Source organism: Bombina bombina, chromosome 5 (assembly GCF_027579735.1).
Source record: "Bombina bombina isolate aBomBom1 chromosome 5, aBomBom1.pri, whole genome shotgun sequence".
NCBI lineage: Eukaryota > Metazoa > Chordata > Amphibia > Anura > Bombinatoridae > Bombina > Bombina bombina.
In genome coordinates, this window is record NC_069503.1 from 1,158,084,168 (window position 1) to 1,158,106,023 (window position 21,856).

Sequence of the window (21,856 nt, forward strand, 5' to 3'; positions counted from 1 at the left end):
TAAAGGATGCCTACCTTCACATACCGATTCACAAGAATCATTATCGGTACCTAAAATTTGCCTTCCTAGACAGGCATTACCAGTTTGTAGCTCTTCCCTTCGGGTTAGCTACGTCTCCAAGAATCTTTACAAAGGTTCTGGGCTCACTTCTGGCGGTACTAAGACCGCGAGGCATAGCGGTGGCTCCGTACCTAGACGACATTCTGATACAAGCGTCAAGTTTTCAAACTGCCAATTCTCATACAGAGATAGTTCTGGCATTTCTGAGGTCGCATGGGTGGAAGGTGAACGTGGAAAAGAGTTCTCTATTACCACTCACAAGGGTTCCCTTCCTAGGGACTCTTATAGATTCTGTAGAGATGAAAATTTACCTGACGGAGGCCAGGTTATCAAAACTTCTAAATGCTTGCCGTGCTCTTCATTCCATTCCACACCCGTCAGTAGCTCAGTGCATGGAAGTAATCGGCTTAATGGTAGCGGCAATGGACATAGTACCATTTGCGCGCCTGCATCTCAGACCGCTGCAATTGTGCATGCTAAGTCAGTGGAATGGGGATTACTCAGATTTGTCCCCTCTACTAAATCTGGATCAAGAGACCAGAGATTCTCTTCTATGGTGGTTTTCTCGGCCCCACCTGTCCAAGGGGATGACCTTTCGCAGGCCAGATTGGACGATTGTAACAACAGACGCCAGCCTTCTAGGTTGGGGCGCAGTCTGGAATTCCCTGAAGGCTCAGGGATCATGGACTCAGGAGGAGAAACTCCTCCCAATAAATATTCTGGAGTTAAGAGCAATATTCAAGGCTCTTCTAGCTTGGCCTCAGTTAGCAACTCTGAGGTTCATCAGATTTCAGTCGGACAACATCACGACTGTGGCTTACATCAATCATCAAGGGGGAACCAGGAGTTCCCTAGCGATGTTGGAAGTCTCAAAGATAATTCGCTGGGCAGAGTCTCACTCTTGCCACCTATCAGCGATCTACATCCCAGGCGTGGAGAACTGGGAGGTGGATTTTCTAAGTTGCCAGACTTTTCATCCGGGGGAGTGGGAACTTCATCCGGAGGTCTTCGCTCAACTGATTCATCTTTGGGGAAAACCAGATCTGGATCTCATGGCGTCTCGCCAGAACGCCAAGCTTCCTTGTTACGGATCCAGGTCCAGGGACCCGGGAGCGGTGCTGATAGATGCTCTGACAGCCCCTTGGGTCTTCAACCTGGCTTATGTATTTCCACCATTTCCGATGCTTCCTCGACTGATTGCCAAGATCAAACAGGAGAGAGCATCGGTCATTCTGATAGCGCCTGCGTGGCCACGCAGGACCTGGTATACAGACCTAGTGGACATGTCGTCCTGTCCACCATGGTCTCTGCCTCTGAGGCAGGACCTTCTAATTCAGGGTCCTTTCAACCATCCAAATCTACTTTCTCTGAGGCTGACTGCATGGAGATTGAACGCTTGATTCTATCAAAGCGTGGCTTCTCGGAGTCGGTTATTGATACCTTAATACAGGCTAGGAAACCTGTTACCAGAAGAATTTACCATAAGATATGGCGTAAATATTTATATTGGTGCGAATCCAAGAGTTACTCATGGAGTAAGGTTAGGATTCCTAGGATATTGTCTTTTCTACAAGAGGGTTTAGAAAAGGGCTTATCCGCTAGTTCGTTAAAGGGACAGATTTCTGCTCTGTCTATTCTTCTACACAAGCGTCTGGCAGAAATTCCAGACGTTCAGGCTTTTTGTCAGGCTTTGGCTAGGATTAAGCCTGTGTTTAAGACTGTTGCTCCGCCGTGGAGCTTAAACTTAGTTCTTAACGTTCTACAAGGCGTTCCATTTGAACCCCTTCATTCCATTGATATCAAGCTGTTATCTTGGAAAGTTCTGTTTTTGATGGCTATTTCCTCGGCTCGAAGAGTCTCTGAGTTATCTGCCTTACATTGTGATTCTCCTTATCTGATTTTCCATTCAGACAAGGTAGTCCTGCGTACTAAACCTGGGTTTTTACCCAAGGTAGTTTCTAACAGGAATATCAATCAAGAGATTGTTGTCCCATCATTGTGCGTAATCCTTCTTCAAAGAATTAACGTCTTTTGCATAATCTGGACGTAGTCCCTGCCCTGAAGTTCTATTTACAGGCAACTAAAGATTTTCGTCAAACTTCTTCCCTGTTTGTCGTTTACTCTGGACAGAGGAGAGGTCAAAAGGCTTCGGCTACCTCTCTCTCCTTTTGGCTTCGTAGCATTATACGTTTAGCCTATGAGACTGCTGGACAGCAGCCTCCTGAAAGAATTACAGCTCATTCTACTAGAGCTGTGGCTTCCACCTGGGCCTTTAAAAATGAGGCTTCTGTTGAACAGATTTGCAAGGCTGCGACTTGGTCTTCACTTCACACTTTTTCAAAATTTTACAAATTTGACACTTTTGCTTCTTCGGAGGCTATTTTTGGGAGAAAGTTACTTCAGGCAGTGGTTCCCTCCGTTTAAAGTTCCTGCCTTGTCCCTCCCTTCATCCGTGTACTTTAGCTTTGGTATTGGTATCCCATAAGTAATGGATGACCCGTGGACTGACTACCCTTAACAAGAGAAAACATAATTTATGCTTACCTGATAAATGTATTTCTCTTGTAGTGTAGTCAGTCCACGGCCCGCCCTGTCTTTTAAGGCAGATCTAAATTTTAATTAAACTCCAGTCACCACTGCACCCTATGGTTTCTCCTTTCTCGTCTTGTTTCGGTCGAATGACTGGATATGACATGTGAGGGGAAGAGCTATATAGCAGCTCTGCTTGGGTGATCCTCTTGCAACTTCCTGTTGGGGAAGAGATATATTCCATAAGTAATGGATGACCCGTGGACTGACTACACTACAAGAGAAATAAATTTATCAGGTAAGCATAAATTATGTTTTTTACCTCTGTGATTACCTTGTATCTAAGCCTCTGCAAACTGCCCCCTTATTTAAGTTCTTTTGACAGACATGCAGTTTAGCCAATCGTTGCTGACTCCTAGATAACTTCACGTGTGTAAGCTCAATGTTATCTATATGACACACATGAACTAATGCCCTCTATTGGTGAAAAACTGAAACATTGCATTCAGATTAGAGGCGGCCTTTGAGGTCTAAGAAATAAGCATATAAGCCTACATAGGTTTAACTTTCAACTAAGAATACCAAAAGAACAAAGCAAAATTGGTGATAAAAGTAAATTGCAAAGTAGTTTAAAATGAAATGCCCTATTTTAATCATCAAAGTTTTTTTTGGACTTGACTGTCCCTTTTGATATTTATGCTCCAGTTAATAAATCAGAAAGGATAATTTTGTTTAGGTTAGCTTTATTTTTTGGAGGGAGGGATTTTACAGTGGTAGCAGGGGATTTTAATTGTGTTTTAAGTTTAAGGGATAGGGAGGCTGCGGTGGAAGGTTCACTTGACAAATCCAGTAAGGATTTACAGGGGCTGATGATAAATTAAAAGATGCCTTCAGAGTCAATGGGAGTACCAACAGTGATTGTGGGTCTGCAAAATCTAGAATAGATTGTTTTTTATTCTAGCAATACTCAGCTGCAATCATTCAGAATGTCTTTCTCTGGTTATATGTGTATTCAATGTGATTTGAGTCTCCAGCTTAATTTAGAGTATGCAAACTAAATGTGAGTTGGCTGGATGGTAAAGATATAAGGAGTCAGTTCTTAAAAAAGTATAAGTGGATAAAGAATAGAAAATGGGCTTTTGTGGATGTTCTTGAATGGTGGGAATGGGGGAAGTCTGAGATAAGGAGATTTGTTATTAAGAAGGGATGTGAGAAGGTGAGGAATGGAAGGATTGAGTATGAACAGTGGCAGTTGCGACTGGAGTATCTTAAATGGACAGTATACACTCATTTCTTTCATGTAATTGGCAAGAGTCCATGAGCTAGTGACGTATGGGATATACAATCCTACCAGAAGGGGCAAAGTTTCCCAAACCTCAAAATGCCTATAAATACACCCCTCACCACACCCACAATTCAGTTTTACAAACTTTGCCTCCTATGGAGGTGGTGAAGTAAGTTTGTGCCTAGATTTCTACGTTGATATGCGCTTCTCAGCATTGTTGAAGCCTGATTCCTCTCAGAGTACAGCGAATGTCAGAGGGACGTGAAGGGAGTATCACTTATTGAGTACGATGATTTCCCTAACGGGGGTCTATTTCATAGGTTCTCTGTTATCGGTTGTAGAGATTCATCTCCTACCTCCCTTTTCAGATCGACGATATACTCTTAATTTACCATTACCTCTACTGATAACTGTTTCAGTACTGGTTTGGCTATCTGCTATATGTGGATAGGTGTCTTTTGGTAAGTATGTTTTTTATTACTTAAGACACCTCAGCTATGGTTTGGCACTTTATGCATTTATATAAAGTTCTAAATATATGTATTGTACTTATATTTGCCATGAGTCAGGTTCATGTATTTCCTTCTGCAGTTTTATATTTGGGGAATATAAAAAAAAAATTTTTAAGAAATTTTTTTCTTACCTGGGGTTTAGTCTTTTTTTCAATTGACTACTTCTTGCAAATTGCGGGCGGTATTAGGCCCGTGGGTGCACCAAATGCTAAACTTTATTGCGTCATTCTTGGCTCGAAAAATACATCTATGACGCACCTTCGTCATAAGCCGAAGCCTTACACAGTTGCGTCATTAGTGACGCGAGTGTGTCATTTCCAGTTATTATTGGCGCAAAAAAAAATTTCATTTACGTTGTGCGTCATACTTGGCGCCAAACTTTTTCATTATTTCAATACCTCATTAATGTTTGTCTCTTGCCTTTTTCTCTATAAGAGGGCTATGCTATTTGCATTTTTTCCCATTCCTGAAACGGTCATATAAGGAAATTGATCATTTTGCTTTATATGTTGTTTTTTCTTTTACATTTTGCAAGATGTCTCAATCTGATCCTGCCTCAGAAGTTTCTGCTGGAACATTGCTGCATGACATCGGTTCTACCAAAGCTAAGTGCATTTGTTGTAAAATTGAGGAAATTATTTTGCCGAATGTCATTTGTAATAGTTGTCATGATAAATTTTTACATGCAGATAGTGTGTCCATCAGTAATAATACATTGCAGTTCCTTCAACTTCTAATGTACATGATATACCTATGAATTTTAAAGAATTTGTTTCTGATTCTATTTTGAAAGCTTTGTCTGCATTTCCGCCTTCTAATAAACGTAAAAGGTCTTTGAAATTTCATCAACTGAATCAGAAGTTTTAAAATGACCAACAACTGTCATGTTCTTACCTGCATGTGTATACCTTTAAGCAGTGCTTACTTAAACCTACACCTCCCCCTTCCAGGTGCCAATTATTGTTAGTGTACAGCGTGCAAACTTGTGAGTAGCTGTTTGTTCTAACCTCCTGGCTAAACCAAAGATTCATCACCTAAAACTTGGATTACAACTAAACTACTTATATGTAGTACTTCCAGTTATTTATCCTCATCAGATTACAGACCTAAAAGACTTATCTTTTATGAAGTGCCTTCTGACTCTGATTACTAAAGCTTACTTGTGGAACTACAATCAGGGACGCCACCTGTGAAGCTCCGTTATTTCCACCTCTCTGCTACAGCCGCCTTTAAGCTTTCACCATCCGGTGCTCACAGACGCACCCTAAAACAACCGGAGATCCTGCAATCTCTCTACCGCAACCAGAGACCCGGCTCAGACGCCGTGCTGAACTCTTCACTGAACTGTTGCCTGTCAGCGTGTTCCTGCTGCCCATTGGCGACACCCCCCCCGCTGTGCCTGTCAGTTATCTGCAGCGGTAGCACCTCTCCCATCTCTCACGCTGACTCCGCTCCCATCTCAGCAGTATACAATCCCAGCGCTCCTCAAATGCTCACACTGAAGTATAAATTACCTATCTCCTACCAAATCTTGGGACTTTAACTTGTAAGGAACAGGTGCCTCTAGTGTATACGCTGATTGTCAACTAGCAGTCAGCTAGAACTTTTATGCAATTCTCTCTCCTGTAACCAGTTAACAGGAGAAAAACAACACCTATTCCTTTCCTTTACACTACATTGTCCGCAGTTGAGATCCACAATACCTAAATTCAATTATAGCTATCACATATTAATTTGCCCGAAAGAATAAGCATGGATCCAGCAGACCTCCCAAATGTGGTATACAATCTCTCCCAAAGGGTTGACCAATTGTCACAAGCACTCAGAGAGCTGCAATTGCAGAATGACAGCCTTAGGGCAGCTGTTAGAGACAACACCCCTGAACCACAGGTGTGTTTGCCTGAGAGATTCTCTGGCGATAGGAAATTGTTCAGACAATTCAGAAACGCCTGCTACCTCTTATTTCAAATGAGGCCTAAGACATACCATACGGAGAGACTTGAGGTGATGACTGTCATCTCCTTCCTGTCTGGCGAACCCAGGGTATGGGCTGACAACCTCTTCGAGAATAACGACCCTATCCTCACTTCATTATCTGATTTCTTCACACAAATGAGTTTATTATATGAAGACACACAGAAACAACTAACAGCTGAGGTCAAAATGCGCTCATTACGACGGAATATCTATCTGAATTCAAACTCTATATCAAGGATTCGGAATGGAGTGAGGTAGCCTTGCGCAACCAGTACCGGCTGGGGTTGTCCGATGCTCTAAAGGACGAACTTGCCCGTACTGATCTTCCTAGGACCCTGGAGGGTCTTATGACCTTATCTGTTCAGATTGACCGGAGAATCAGAGAACGGAGGTCAGAAAGACAACAATCCGATGCACCCCAAAGGTATACGCCAGGGTTGTCTAACACAAAGGATTCATCTGTACCCATGGAGCTTGGGTTCACCAAGGGGCCCTTAACATTGGATGAAAGACATCGCCGTCAACAGAAGAATCTCTGTATGTACTGTGCCTCTCCGAATCATCCTGTTAAGGAATGTCCTCTTCTGCTACGTCAAAAAAGAAGTAAGTCAAAACACATAACTCATTGTTTGACAAATAAAGTGGTTGATGTCGCTTACTGTACCTTATCTTTATCCCTACAGTGGGACCTCCAGATGTTCAGAGCGGAAGCAATCATTGACTCCGGAGCATTCTCCAATTTTATCGATCTCTCCCTTGTAAATAAAAATAAAATACCCTTGTGTGTCAAAGCAATACCTGTCTCCATTCGTGTCATTGATGGAACCTATGTTAGTTCTGGGCCTATTACACACCACACCATCCCACTCAAAGTTACTACAGGTAATGGGCATATTGAGTACTTGTCTTTCGATGTCCTTCCTTCTCCTCTTTACCCCATAGTATTGGGCTTATCCTGGCTGCAACAACATCAACCTACAATCTCATGGCAGTCTTTACAAGTGGAACTGGATTCCACATACTGCAAGACTTCTTGCTATCCCCATCAACAGGTACTACAATTCTCCCAGGCAATAATACCACAAGAATATCAGGATTTCTCTGACGTATTCGACAAAAAACAAGCAGAGACGCTTCCTCCCCATCGCATATATGACTGCCCTATTGAATTGTTATCGGGTTCCAGCATACCTTACGGACATATATATCCACTCTCTCAACCTGAATTAATTCATCTCAAGGCATACTTAGATGAGAACCTAAAGAAAGGGTTCATCAGACCATCTACCTCCCCAGCAGGTGCCGGGATCTTTTTCGTCAAGAATAAGGACAACTCATTAAGGCCCATAATAGACTATCGTGAGTTAAACAGAAGAACCAAAAAGAACAGGTACCCTCTTCCACTGATCCCAGAATTAGTGGAACGCCTTAGTAAAGCAACTGTTTACACCAAGTTGGATTTAAGAGGCGCATACAACCTCATTAGGATCAGGGAGGGGGACGAGTGGCTCACCGCTTTTCGGACACGCTACGGACTCTATGAATACCTAGTTATGCCGTTTGGGCTATGCAACGCCCCGGCTACCTTCCAGTATTTTATTAACGACATATTTAGAGATCTACTGGACGTTTGCTTGGTAATATACTTAGACGACATCTTGATATACTCTAATAACATGGAAGACCGTAAAAAACATGTCCTTTGGGTGTTAAGTCGTTTAAGAACACACCACGTGTATGCTAAACTAGAGAAGTGCTCCTTCCACACTGAAGAAATCACCTTCCTGGGCTACAAAATCACCTCTTCTGGAGTTAAAATGGAAGATGGCAAAATCGACACCATTCTTAAATGGCCTACCCCTACCAACAGGAAACAGGTTCAGCGTTTCCTAGGCTTTGCAAATTTTTATCGCAAGTTCATTAAAGGATTTTCAAAGATTGCAAAACCTCTATGTAGACTCACAGGTACTCAAACTCGTTTCCTTTGGACACCTGAAACCGAAAAAGCCTTTAACTTCCTCAAACAATGCTTCACCACTGCTCCCATCCTCCGATTCCCAGATGCAAATCTCCAGTACATCCTAGAAGTTGATGCATCTGAGTACGCTCTCGGTGCAATTCTCTCACAGCGCAAAACTCCATCGGAGCCTATCCATCCAGTAGCATTTTTCTCCAGACTTATGACTACAGCCGAACAAAATTATGCTGTTGGAGAGAAGGAACTACTCGTGATTAAGTCAGCTCTTGAACACTGGAGACATCTCTTGGAAGGAACAATCTACCCTATTCTCATTTATACTGACCACAAGAACTTAGAATATCTTCAATCAAGTAAGACTCTCTCTGCTAGACAAGCTCGTTGGAGTTTGTTCTTTACCCGATTCAACTTCCTCATTACTTATCGGCCAGGCTCCCGGAATGGTAAGGCCGATTCCCTATCTAGGCATCTTTTACGGCAGGACCTTGAGATACAACCACAAGCTATCCTTCCACCGCAACATTTCCCTCGGTCTCGCTAAAGACTCCATTCATACTCTACGTTCACTACAACAGGATGATACAACAATCCCCAAGGACATACAACAAACTGACACCAGAGGAATTTCTCATGTAAAGGGAAAAATATACATACCTCCCGACCTTAGAGAAGAGGTCCTTCATGACCATCATGATACCCCTCTATCGGGACACCCAGGCATCCACAGAACCAGTGAACTCATAGGTAGAAACTTCTGGTGGCCTAACCTTAGACATTCCGTAGACAACTATATCAAGTCATGCCATGCCTGTACTGTTTCTAAATCACAAAAGACCAAACCATCAGGCTACCTCCAATCACTGCCCATTCCAGAAAGACCGTGGCATACCGTAGGTATGGACTTTATTGTTGAATTACCTTTATCAAACCAGTCTAACACTATTCTAGTTGTTGTTGATCTGTTGACAAAAATGGCCCATTTCATCCCCTACAAAAAGCTGCCTATGGCCTCAGAAACTGCGTCCCTATTCCTGAAACATGTAGTCAGTCTACATGGTCTACCATCCATCATAGTATCCGACAGGGGCTCTCAGTTCACTTCCAGGTTTTGGAGACAACTATGTGCTGTTCTGAAAATCAACCATCGTTATAGTACGGCATACCACCCACAAACCAATGGACAAACAGAGCGTGTAAACCAGTGGATTGAGCAGTACATTCGCTGTTATTGTTCCCATCAACAGGATGAATGGGAGAACAACATTCCTATGGCAGAATTCGCCTACAATAACTCCTTAAATGGGTCTACTAAATGTTCTCCTTTCTATGCAAACTATGGCTACCATCCAACCTTCCATCTCTTCCCTCATCTGAACACTGCCTCGCCTCATGTTGACGATACAGCAAATTCCTTATCTGACATCTTCAAATTTCTTAAAGCCAATATACATTTGGCCCAGCAAAACCAGAAAAGATACTATGACTCCAAAAGAAGCAAGCCACCACTCTACCGATCTGGAGATATGGTTTGGCTCTCGACCAAACATCTGAAACTGAAAACACCTTCACGGAAATTCTCACAGATGTACATTGGTCCTTACAAGATAACTAACGTGATCAACGAAAACGCTGTGACATTGGCTCTCCCTCCGGAGATCCCGGTTCACCCCACATTTCATGTAACGTTGATAAAGCCTTATGTTCCGACAAGACTTCAATCTTCGGATCAGCCTCAACCTCCCGTTGTTCTGGTGGAGGACATCTATGAAATATCTTCAATTCTCAACTCCAGACTTCATCGTGGGCAATTGCAGTATCTGGTCAAGTGGAAAGGCTACTCCTCTGATGAGGATTCTTGGGAACCAGCCGCCAACCTCAATGCTTCTCGTCTGGTTGCTCGTTTCCACCGTAATAATCCAGACAAGCCCGGACCCTCAGCTGCGGTGCAGCTTCCTTGAGGGGGGGATCTGTCATGTTCTTACCTGCATGTGTATACCTTTAAGCAGTGCTTACTTAAACCTACACCTCCCCCTTCTAGGTGCCAATTATTGTTAGTGTACAGCGTGCAAACTTGTGAGTAGCTGTTTGTTCTAACCTCCTGGCTAAACCAAAGATTCATCACCTAAAACTTGGATTACAACTAAACTACTTATATGTAGTACTTCCAGTTATTTATCCTCATCAGATTACAGACCTAAAAGACTTATCTTTTATGAAGTGCCTTCTGACTCTGATTACTAAAGCTTACTTGTGGAACTACAATCAGGGACACCACCTGTAAAGCTCCGTTATTTCCACCTCTCTGCTACAGCCGCCTTTAAGCTTTCACCATCCGGTGCTCACAGACGCACCCTAAAACAACCGGAGATCCTGCAATCTCTCTACCGCAACCAGAGACCCGGCTCAGACGCCGTGCTGAACTCTTCACTGAACTGTTGCCTGTCAGCGTGTTCCTGCTGCCCATTGGTCAGACGCGACACCCCCCCCCGCTGTGCCTGTCAGTTATCTGCAGCGGTAGCACCTCTCCCATCTCTCACGCTGACTCCGCTCCCATCTCAGCAGTATACAATCCCAGCGCTCCTCAAATGCTCACACTGCAGTATAAATTACCTATCTCCTACCAAATCTTGGGACTTTAACTTGTAAGGAACAGGTACCTCCAGTGTATACGCTGATTGTCAACTAGCAGTCAGCTAGAACTTTTATGCAATTCTCTCTCCTGTAACCAGTTAACAGGAGAAAAACAACACCTATTCCTTTCCTTTACACTACATTGTCCGCAGTTGAGATCCACAATACCTAAATTCAATTATAGCTATCACAACAACATAATAATTTATCCTCTTCTGATGAGGATCTATCTGATACAGAAGATCCTTCCTCAGACATTGACACTGACAAATCTACTTATTTATTTAAAATAGAGTATATATGTTCTTTATTGAAAGAAGTGTTAATTACTTTGGATATTGAGGTAACCAGTACTCCTGACGTTCAGTCTAATAAACGTTTAAATGCTGTTTTTAAACCTCCTGTGGTTTCTCCAGGGGTTTTTCCTATTCCTGAGGCTATTTCTGATATGATTTCTAAGGAATGGAATAAGCCAGGTACTTCTTTTATTCCTTCTTCAAGGTTTAAAAAATTGTATCCTTTACCAGCAAATTCTATAGAGTTTTGGGAAAAAATCCCCAAAGTTGAATGGGCTATTTCTACTCTTGCTAAACGTACCACTATTCCTATGGAAGATAGTACTTCCTTTAAGGATACTTTAGATAGGAAGCTTGATTCTTATCTAAGGAAGGCCTATTTATATTCAGGTCATCTTCTCAGACCTGCAATTTCTTTGGCTGATGTTGCGGCTGCATCAACTTTGTGGTTGGAGAATTTAGCGCAACAAGAATTGGATTCTGACATATCTAGCATTATTCGCTTACTCAAAATTGATGTTAGATCCATGTCTTTAGCTATATTAGCTAGAAGAGCTTTGTGGCTTAAATCTTGGAATGCTAATATGACATCTAAATCTTTACTATCTCTTTCTTTCCAAGGTAATAATTTATTTGGTTCTCAGTTGGATTCTATTATTTCAACTGTCACTGGGGGAAAGGGAGTTTTTCTGCCTTACCTAAGGGTAAATCTAAGGCTTCTAACCGTTTTCGTCCCTTTTGTCAAAATAAGGAACAAAAACTTAATCCTTCCCCCAAGGAATCTGTTTCCAATTGGAAGCCTTCCTCAAATTGGAATAAATCCAAGCCATTTAGGAAACCAAAGTCATCCCCTAAGTCCGCATGAAGGTGCGGCCCTCATTCCAGCTCAGCTGGTAGGGGGCAGATTAAGGTTTTTCAAGGATATTTGGATAAATTCTATCCAAAATCAATGGAATCAGAGCATTGTCTCTCAAGGGTATTGAATAGGATTCAGAGTAAGACCTCCTGTGAGAAGATTCTCTCACGTATCCCAGCAAATCCAGTAAAAGCTCAGGCTTTCCTGGAGTGTGTTTCAGACCTAGAGTCTTCAGGGGTAATCATGCCAGTTCCTTTTCAGGAACAAGGTTTGGGGTTTTATTCAAATCTATTCATTGTCCCAAAGAAGGAAATTTTATTCAGACCAGTTCTGGATCTGAAGATTTTTAATCGTTATGTAAGAGTATCAGCTTTCAAGATGGTGACTATAAGGACTATTCTGCCTTTTGTTCAGAGAGGACATTATATGTCCACAATAGACTTGCAGGACGCATACCTTCATATTGTGATTCATCCAGAACATTATCAGTTTCTGAGATTCTCTTTTCTAGACAAGCATTACCAATTTGTTGCTCTTCCATTTGGCCTAGCAACAGCTCCAAGAATCTTTTCAAAGGTTCTAGGTGCCCTACTCTAATCAGAGAACAGGGTATTGTGGTGTTTACTTATTTGGACGATATCTTGGTACTAGCTCAGTCTTTACGTTCTGCAGAATCTCACACAAATCAACTAGTGTTGTTTCTTCTGAAACGTGGTTGGAGGATCAATTTACCAAAACGTTTCTTGATTCCTCAGACAAGGGTCACCTTTTTAGGCTTCCAGATAGATTTAGTGTCCATGTCTCTGTCTCTAACACACAAGAGACGTTTAAAATTGGTTGCAGCCTGCCGGCACCTTCAGTCTCAGTCATTCCCTTCAGTGGCTATGTGCATGGAAGTTTTAGGTCTCATGACTGCAGCATCGGACGCGGTCAGCTTTGTATGCTGAACCAATGGTGCAGGGATTATACGAAGATATCACAATTAATATCCTTAAATCCCAATGTACGACACTCTCTGATGTGGTGGATAGATCACCATCGTTTAGTTCAAGGGGCTTCTTTTGTTCGGCCAACCTGGACTGTGATCACAACAGATGCAAGTCTTTCAGGTTTGGGAGCTGTTTGGGATCTCTGACAGCACAAGGGGTTTGGAAATCTCAAGAGGCGAGATTGCCAATAAATATTTTAGAACTCCGTGCAATTCTCAGAGTTCTTCAGTTTTGGCCTCTGTTAAAGAGTTCATTTGTTTTCAGACGGACAATATCACAACAGTGGCATATGTCAATCATCAAGGTGGGACTCGCAGTCCCCAAGCTATGAAAGAAGTATCTCGGATACTTGCTTGGGCAGAATCCAGCTCCTGTCTAATCTCTGTGGTGCATATCCCAGGTGTAGACAATTGGGAGGCGGATTATCTCAGCCGTCAGACTTTACATCCAGGGGAGTGGTCTCTCCATCCAGATGTGTTTTCTCAGATTGTTCAGATGTGGGGTCTTCCAGAGATAGATCTCATGGCCTCTCATCTAAACAAGAAACTTCCCAGATTCCTGTCCAGGTCCAGGGATGTTCAGGCGGAAGCAGTGGATGCACTGACACTTCCTTGGTGTTATCATCCTGCTTACATTTTCCCACCTCTAGTTCTCCTTCCAAGAGTGATCTCCAAAATTATCATGGAACAATCATTTGTGTTGCTGGTGGCTCCAGCATGGCCACACAGGTTTTGGTATGCGGATCTGGTTCGGATGTCCAGTTGCCAGCCTTGGCCACTTCCGTTAAGGCCAGACCTACTGTCTCAAGGTCCGTTTTTCCATCAGGATCTCAAATCATTAAATTTGAAGGTATGGAAATTGAACGCTTAGTACTAAGTCATAGAGGTTTCTCTGACTCAGTGATTAATACTATGTTACAATCTTGTAAATCTGTCTCTAGAAAGATTTATTATAGAGTTTGGAAGACTTACATTTCATGGTGTTCTTCTCATAAATTCTCTTGGCATTCTTTTGGAATTCCTAGAATTTTACAGTTTCTTCAGGATGGTTTGGATAAGAGTTTGTCTGCAAGTTCCTTGAAGGGACAAATCTCTGCTCTTTCTGTTTTATTTCACAGAAAGATTGCTATACTTCCTGATATTCATTGTTTTGTACAGGCTTTAGTTCGTATTAAGCCTGTCATTAAATCAATTTCTCCTCCTTGGAGTCTTAATTTGGTTCTGAAGGCTTTACAGGCTCCTCCATTTGAGCCTAGGCATTCTTTGGACATTAAACTACTTTTTCCTTTTGGCTATCTCTTCTGCTAGAAGAGTTTCTGAGCTATCTGCTCTTTCTTGTGAGTCTCCTTTTCTTATTTTGCGGACTTCTTTTCAATTTTTACCTAAGGTTGTGAATTCTAACAACATTAATAGAGACATTGTTGTCCCTTCCTTGTGTCCTAATCCTAAGAATTCTTTGGAAAGATCCTTACATTCTTTGGATGTGGTAAGAGCTTTGAAATATTATGTGGAAGCTACTAAAGATTTCAGGAAGACTTCCAGTCTATTTGTTTTATTTTCTGGTCCTAGGAAAGGTCAGAAGGCTTCTGCTATTTCTTTGGCTTCTTGGTTGAAACTTTTGATTCATCAAGCTTATTTGGAGTCGGGTCAGGCCCCGCCTCAGAGAATTACAGCTCATTCTATGAGATCAGTCTCCACTTTGTGGGCCTTTAAGAATGAAGCTTCAGTTGATCAGATTTGCAAAGCAGCAACTTGGTCCTCATTGCATACATTTACTTAATTCTAGCGTTTTGATGTATTTGATTCTTTGGAAGCAGTTTTTGGTAGAAAAGTTCTTCAGGCAGCTGTTTCAGTTTGATTCTTCTGCTTTTGATTTGAGTTTTTTTTCTTTTATGAGAAAAAACATTTCTTTTTTGGGTTGTGGATTTATTTTTTCAGCGGAAATTGGCTGTTTTTATTTTTATCCCTCCCTCTCTAGTGACTCTTGCGTGGAGTTCCACATCTTGGGTATTGCATTAGCTCATGGAATCTTGCCAATTACATGAAAGAAAACATAATTTATGTAAGAACTTACCTGATAATTTAATTTCTTTCATATTGGCAAGAGTCCATGAGGCCCACCCTTTTTATGGTGGTTATGTTTTTTGTATAAAGCACAATTATTTCCAAATGTCTTTGTTGATGCTTTCTACTCCTTTCTTTATCACCCCACTGCTGCTAGGCTATTCGTTAAACTGAATTGTGGGTGTGGTGAGGGGTGTATTTATAGGCATTTTGAGGTTTGGGAAACTTTGCCCCTCCTGGTAGGATTGTATATCCCATACGTCACTAGATCATGGACTCTTGCCAATATGAAAGAAATGAATTTATCAGGTAAGTTCTTACATAAATTATGTTTTTCATATAACTGCATGTAATAGAAACTACAGTAAGAACAAGATGCACAGATACTGATATAAAAATCCAGTATAAAACTGTTTAAAAACTTACTTAGAAGCTCTCAGTTTAGCTCTTTTGAAAAGTTAGCTGGAAAGCCCATTGCAAGTGGGAAAAAAGACCCTCCCCTTTCTTTTGCATATGAAAAGACCCTTTATACAAACAGGAGCAAGCTGGAGTAGGTAGCTGACGGTATTCACATAAAACTTTGGGGTTTGGTTAGGAGTCTGAAAATCAGAGCAATGTTATTTAAAAATAAGCAAAACTATACATTTAAAAAAAAAAAAAAAAACTTTATGGGCTATAGATCATCTACAAAACATTCATGCAAAGAAAAAATGAGTGTATAATGTCCCTTTAAAGAATTAAGGAAATTGGGTTTGGATGTGCTCAATGAGCTAGAGGAAGCTAAGGAAGTTGTTAGGAAATTTATGACTGAAAAAGGAAAACAGATTGTTTATGTAAGCCAGGATAAGGAGTGTGAGAAGGATGAGTCCAGCTCTAAATATTTCTTGAAGTGTGTAAGATGGTTTAGTCAGCGTGTAAGATGGTTTAGTCAGCGTGTAAGATGGTTTAGTCAGCATGTGAGATGGATTAGTCAGTATGTGAGATGGTTTAGTGACTGTGTAAGATGGTTTAGTCAGTGTGTAAGATGGTTTAGTCGGCATGTAAGATTGTTTATTTAGTGTGTAAGATGGTTTAGTCAGCATGTAAGATGGCTTAGTCAGCGTGTTAGATGGTTTAGTCAGCGTGTTAGATGGTTTAGTCAGGGTGTAAGATGGTTTAGTCAGGGTGTAAAATGGTTTAGTCAGTGTGTAAGATGGTTTAGTCAGTGTGTAAGATGGTTTAGTTAGCGCGAAGATGGTTTAGTCAGCGTGTTAGATGGTTTAGTCAGCGTGTAAGGTGGTGGTTTAGTCAGGGTATAAGGTGGTTTAGTCAGCATTTAAGATGGTTTAGTCAGCGTGTAAGATGGTTTAGTCAGCATGCGTGATGGATTAGTCAGCGTGTAAGGTGGTTTAGTCAGCGTGTAAGATGGTTTAGTCAGCGTGCAAGATGGTTTAGTCAGCGTGTAAGATGGTTTATGGTTTAGTCAGCGTGTAAGATGGTTTAGTCAGCGTGTAAGATGGTTTAGTCAGTGTGTAAGATGGTTTATTTAGCGTGTAAGATGGCTTAGTCACTGTTTAAGATGATTTAGTCAGCGTGTAAGATGGTTTATTCAGTGTGTAAGGTGGTGGTTTAATCAGGGTGCAAGGTGGTTTAGTCAGCGTGTAAGATGGTTTAGTCAGCGTGTAAGATGGTTTAGTCAGCGTGTAAGATGGTTTATTTAGCGTTTAAGATGGTTTATTTAGCGTGTAAGATGGCTTAGTCAGCGTGTAAGATGGCTTAGTCAGCGTGTAAGATGGTCAGCGTGTAAGATTGCTTAGTCAGCGTGTAAGATGGTTTAGTCAGCGTGTAAGATGGTTTAGTCAGTGTGTAAGATGGCTTAGTCACTGTTTAAGATGGTTTAGTCAGCGTGTTAGATGGTTTAGTCAGGGTGTAAGATGGTTTAGTCAGCGTGTAAGATGGTTTAGTCAGCGTGTTAGATGATTTAGTCAGCACGTAAGATGGTTTAGTCAGGGTGTAGGGTGGTTTAGTCAGCGTGTAAAGATGGTTTAGTCAGCGTGTAAGATGGTTTAGTCAGATGGCTTAGTCACTGTTTAAGATGGTTTAGTCAGCGTGTTAGATGGTTTAGTCAGGGTGTAAGATGGTTTAGTCAGGGTGTAAAATGGTTTAGTCAGTGTGTAAGATGGTTTAGTTAGCGCGAAGATGGTTTAGTCAGCGTGTTAGATGGTTTAGTCAGCGTGTAAGGTGGTGGTTTAGTCAGGGTATAAGGTGGTTTAGTCAGCATTTAAGATGGTTTAGTCAGCGTGTAAGATGGTTTAGTCAGCATGCGTGATGGATTAGTCAGCGTGTAAGGTGGTTTAGTCAGCGTGTAAGATGGTTTAGTCAGCGTGCAAGATGGTTTAGTCAGCGTGTAAGATGGTTTATGGTTTAGTCAGCGTGTAAGATGGTTTAGTCAGCGTGTAAGATGGTTTAGTCAGTGTGTAAGATGGTTTATTTAGCGTGTAAGATGGCTTAGTCACTGTTTAAGATGATTTAGTCAGCGTGTAAGATGGTTTATTCAGTGTGTAAGGTGGTGGTTTAATCAGGGTGCAAGGTGGTTTAGTCAGCGTGTAAGATGGTTTAGTCAGCGTGTAAGATGGTTTAGTCAGCGTGTAAGATGGTTTATTTAGCGTTTAAGATGGTTTATTTAGCGTGTAAGATGGCTTAGTCAGCGTGTAAGATGGCTTAGTCAGCGTGTAAGATGGTCAGCGTGTAAGATTGCTTAGTCAGCGTGTAAGATGGTTTAGTCAGCGTGTAAGATGGTTTAGTCAGTGTGTAAGATGGCTTAGTCACTGTTTAAGATGGTTTAGTCAGCGTGTTAGATGGTTTAGTCAGGGTGTAAGATGGTTTAGTCAGCGTGTAAGATGGTTTAGTCAGCGTGTTAGATGATTTAGTCAGCACGTAAGATGGTTTAGTCAGGGTGTAGGGTGGTTTAGTCAGCGTGTAAAGATGGTTTAGTCAGCGTGTAAGATGGTTTAGTCAGATGGCTTAGTCACTGTTTAAGATGGTTTAGTCAGCGTGCAAGATGGTTTAGTCAGCGTGCAAGATGGTTTAGTCAGCGTGCAAGATGGTTTAGTCAGCGTGTAAGATGGTTTAGTCAGCGTGTAAGACGGTTTAGTCACCATGTGGGATGGATTAGTCAGCGTGTAAGATGGTTTAGTCAGCGTGTAAGATGGTTTAGTCAGATGGCTTAGTCACTGTTTAAGATGGTTTAGTCAGCGTGTAAGATGGTTTAGTCAGCGTGTAAGATGGTTTAGTCAGCGTGTAAGATGGTTTAGTCAGCGTGTAAGATGGTTTAGTCACCATGTGTGATGGATTAGTCAGCGTGTAAGGTGGTTTAGTCAGCGTGTAAGGTGGTTTAGTCAGCGAGTAAGATGGCTTAGTCAGCGAGTAAGATGGCTTAGTCAGCGAGTAAGATGGCTTAGTTAGCGAGTAAGATGGTTAAGTCAGTGTGTAAGATGGTTTAGTCAGTGTGTAAGATGGTTTAGTCAGTGTGTAAGATGGTTATGTTAGCGTGCAAGATGGTTTAGTCAGCGTGTAAGATGGTTTATGGTTTAGTCAGCGTGTAAGATGGTTTAGTCAGCATGTAAGATGATTTAGTAAGCGTGTAAGATGGTTTATTTAGCGTGTAAGATGGCTTAGTCACTGTTTAAGATGATTTAGTCAGCGTGTAAGATGGTTTATTCAGCGTGTAAGATGATTTAGTCAGCGTGTAAGATGGCTTAGTCAGCGTGTAAGATGGTTTAGTCAGTGTGTAAGATGGTTTAGTCAGCGTGTAAGATGGTTTAGTCAGCGTGTAAGATGGTTTAGTCAGCGTGTAAGATGGTTTAGTCAGCGTGTAAGATGGCTTAGTCAGCGTGTAAGATGGCTTAGCGTGTAAGATGGTTTAGTCAGTGTGTAAGATGGTTTAGTCAGCGTGTAAGATGGTTTAGTCAGCGTGTAAGATGGTTTAGTCAGCGTGAAAGATGGCTTAGTCAGCGTGTAAGATGGCTTAGTCGGCGTGTAAGATGGTTTAGTCAGCATGTAAGATGGTTTAGTCAGCATGTAAGATGGCTTAGTCAGCGTGTAAGATGGCTTAGTCACTGTTTAAGATGGTTTAGTTAGCGTGTTAGATGGTTTAGTCAGGGTGTAAAATGGTTTAGTCAGGGTGTAAAATGATTTAGTCAGTGTGTAAGATAGTTTAGTCAGCGTGTAAGATGGTTTAGTCAGCGTGTAAGGTGGTTTAGTCAGGGGTGTAAGGTGGTTTAGTCAGGGGTGTAAGGTGGTTTAGTCAGGGTGTAAGGTGGTTTAGTCAGGGTATAAGGTGGTTTAGTCAGCGTGTAAGATGGTTTAGTCAGCGTGTAAGATGGTTTAGTCAGATGGCTTAGTCACTGTTTTAGATGGTTTAGTCAGCGTGCAAGATGGTTTAGTCAGCGTGCAAGATGGTTTAGTCAGCGTGCAAGATGGTTTAGTCAATGTGTAAGATGGTTTAGTCAATGTGTAAGATGGTTTAGTCAGCGTGTAAGATGGTTTAGTCAGCGTGTAAGATGGTTTAGTCAGATGGCTTAGTCACTGTTTTAGATGGTTTAGTCAGCGTGTAAGATGGTTTAGTCAGCGTGCAAGATGGTTTAGTCAGCGTGCAAGATGGTTTAGTCAGCGTGCAAGATGGTTTAGTCAGCGTGCAAGATGGTTTAGTCAGCGTGTAAGGTGGTTTAGTCAGCGAGTAAGATGGCTTAGTCAGCGTGTAAGATGGTTTAGTCAGCGTGTAAGATGGCTTAGTCAGCGTTTAAGATGGCTTAGTCAGCGTGTAAGATGGTTTAGTCAGCGTGTAAGATGGTTTATTTAGCGTGCAAGATGGTTTAGTCAGCTTGCAAGATGGTTTAGTCAGCGTGCAAGATGGTTTAGTCAGCGTGTAAGGTGGTTAAGTCAGCGTGTAAGGTGGTTAAGTCAGCGTGTAAGATGGTTTAGTCACTGTGTAAGATGGTTTAGTCAGTGTGTAAGATGGTTTAGTCAGTGTGTAAGATGGTTTAGTCAGCGTGTAAGATGGTTTAGTCAGCGTGTAAGATGGCTTAGTCAGCCTGTAAGATGGTTTAGTCAGCGTGTAAGATGGTTTAGTCAGCGTGTAAGATGATTTAGTCAGCGTGTAAGGTGGTTAAGTCAGCGTGTAAGGTGGTTTAGTCAGCGTGTAAGATGGCTTAGTCAGCGTTTAAGATGGCTTAGTCAGCGTGTAAGATGGTTTAGTCAGCGTGTAAGATGGTTTAGTCAGCGTGTAAGATGGTTTAGTCAGCGTGTAAGATGGCTTAGTCAGCGTGTAAGATGGTTTAGTCAGCGTGTAAGATGGTTTAGTCAGCATGTAAGATGGTTTATTTAGCGTGCAAGATGGTTTAGTCAGCGTGCAAGATGGTTTAGTCAGCGTGTAAGATGGTTTAGTCACCATGTGTGATGGCTTAGTCACCATGTGTGATGGCTTAGTCACCATGTGTGATGGCTTAGTCAGCGTGCAAGATGGCTTAGTCAGCGTGTAAGGTGGTTTAGTCAGCGAGTAAGATGGCTTAGTCAGCGTGTAAGATGGTTTAGTCAGCGTGTAAGATGGTTTAGTCAGCGTGTAAGATGGCTTAGTCAGCGTTTAAGATGGCTTAGTCAGCGTTTAAGATGGCTTAGTCAGCGTGTAAGATGGTTTAGTCAGCGTGTAAGATGGTTTATTTAGCGTGCAAGATGGTTTAGTCAGCGTGCAAGATGGTTTAGTCAGCGTGCAAGATGGTTTAGTCAGCGTGTAAGGTGGTTAAGTCAGCGTGTAAGGTGGTTAAGTCAGCGTGTAAGATGGTTTAGTCACTGTGTAAGATGGTTTAGTCAGTGTGTAAGATGGTTTAGTCAGCGTGTAAGATGGTTTAGTCAGCGTGTAAGATGGTTTAGTCAGCGTGTAAGATGGCTTAGTCAGCGTGTAAGATGGTTTAGTCAGCGTGTAAGATGGTTTAGTCAGCGTGTAAGATGGTTTAGTCAGCGTGTAAGATGGCTTAGTCAGCCTGTAAGATGGTTTAGTCAGCGTGTAAGATGGTTTAGTCAGCGTGTAAGATGGCTTAGTCAGCGTGTAAGATGGCTTAGTCAGCCTGTAAGATGGTTTAGTCAGCGTGTAAGATGGTTTAGTCAGCGTGTAAGATGGTTTAGTCAGCGTGTAAGATGATTTAGTCAGCGTGTAAGGTGGTTAAGTCAGCGTGTAAGGTGGTTTAGTCAGCGTGTAAGGTGGTTAAGTCAGCGTGTAAGATGGTTTAGTCAGCGTGTAAGATGGTTTAGTCAGCGTGTAAGATGGTTTAGTCAGAGTGTAAGGTGGTTTAGTCAGTGTGTAAGATGGTTTAGTCAGCGTGTAAGATGGTTTAGTCAGCGTGTAAGGTGGTTAAGTCAGTGTGTAAGATGGTTTAGTCAGTGTGTAAGATGGTTTAGTCAGCGTGTAAGATGGTTTAGTCAGCGTGTAAGGTGGTTTAGTCAGCGTGTAAGGTGGTTTAGTCAGCGTGTAAGATGGTTTAGTCAGCGTGTAAGATGGTTTAGTCAGCGTGTAAGATGGTTTAGTCAGCGTGTAAGGTGGTTAAGTCAGTGTGTAAGATGGTTTAGTCAGTGTGTAAGGTGGTTTAGTCAGCGTGTAAGATGGTTTAGTCAGCGTGTAAGGTGGTTAAGTCAGCGTGTAAGATGGT

At 42.0% G+C, this 21,856-nt stretch overlaps 1 protein-coding gene across 1 annotated transcript in view; it reads left to right on the forward strand.

Annotated features, from left to right (window-relative positions):
• MROH1 (maestro heat like repeat family member 1) overlaps positions 1–21,856 on the forward strand; it is a 1,587,326-nt gene that overhangs the window by 1,214,941 nt on the left and 350,529 nt on the right. Inside the window, exons 28-30 of the mRNA XM_053715983.1 lie at positions 7,663–8,784; positions 8,885–10,249; positions 15,912–16,069. Coding sequence (XP_053571958.1) covers positions 7,663–8,784; positions 8,885–10,249; positions 15,912–16,069 — 2,645 coding nt within the window. The remainder of the gene's footprint in view (positions 1–7,662; positions 8,785–8,884; positions 10,250–15,911; positions 16,070–21,856) is intronic.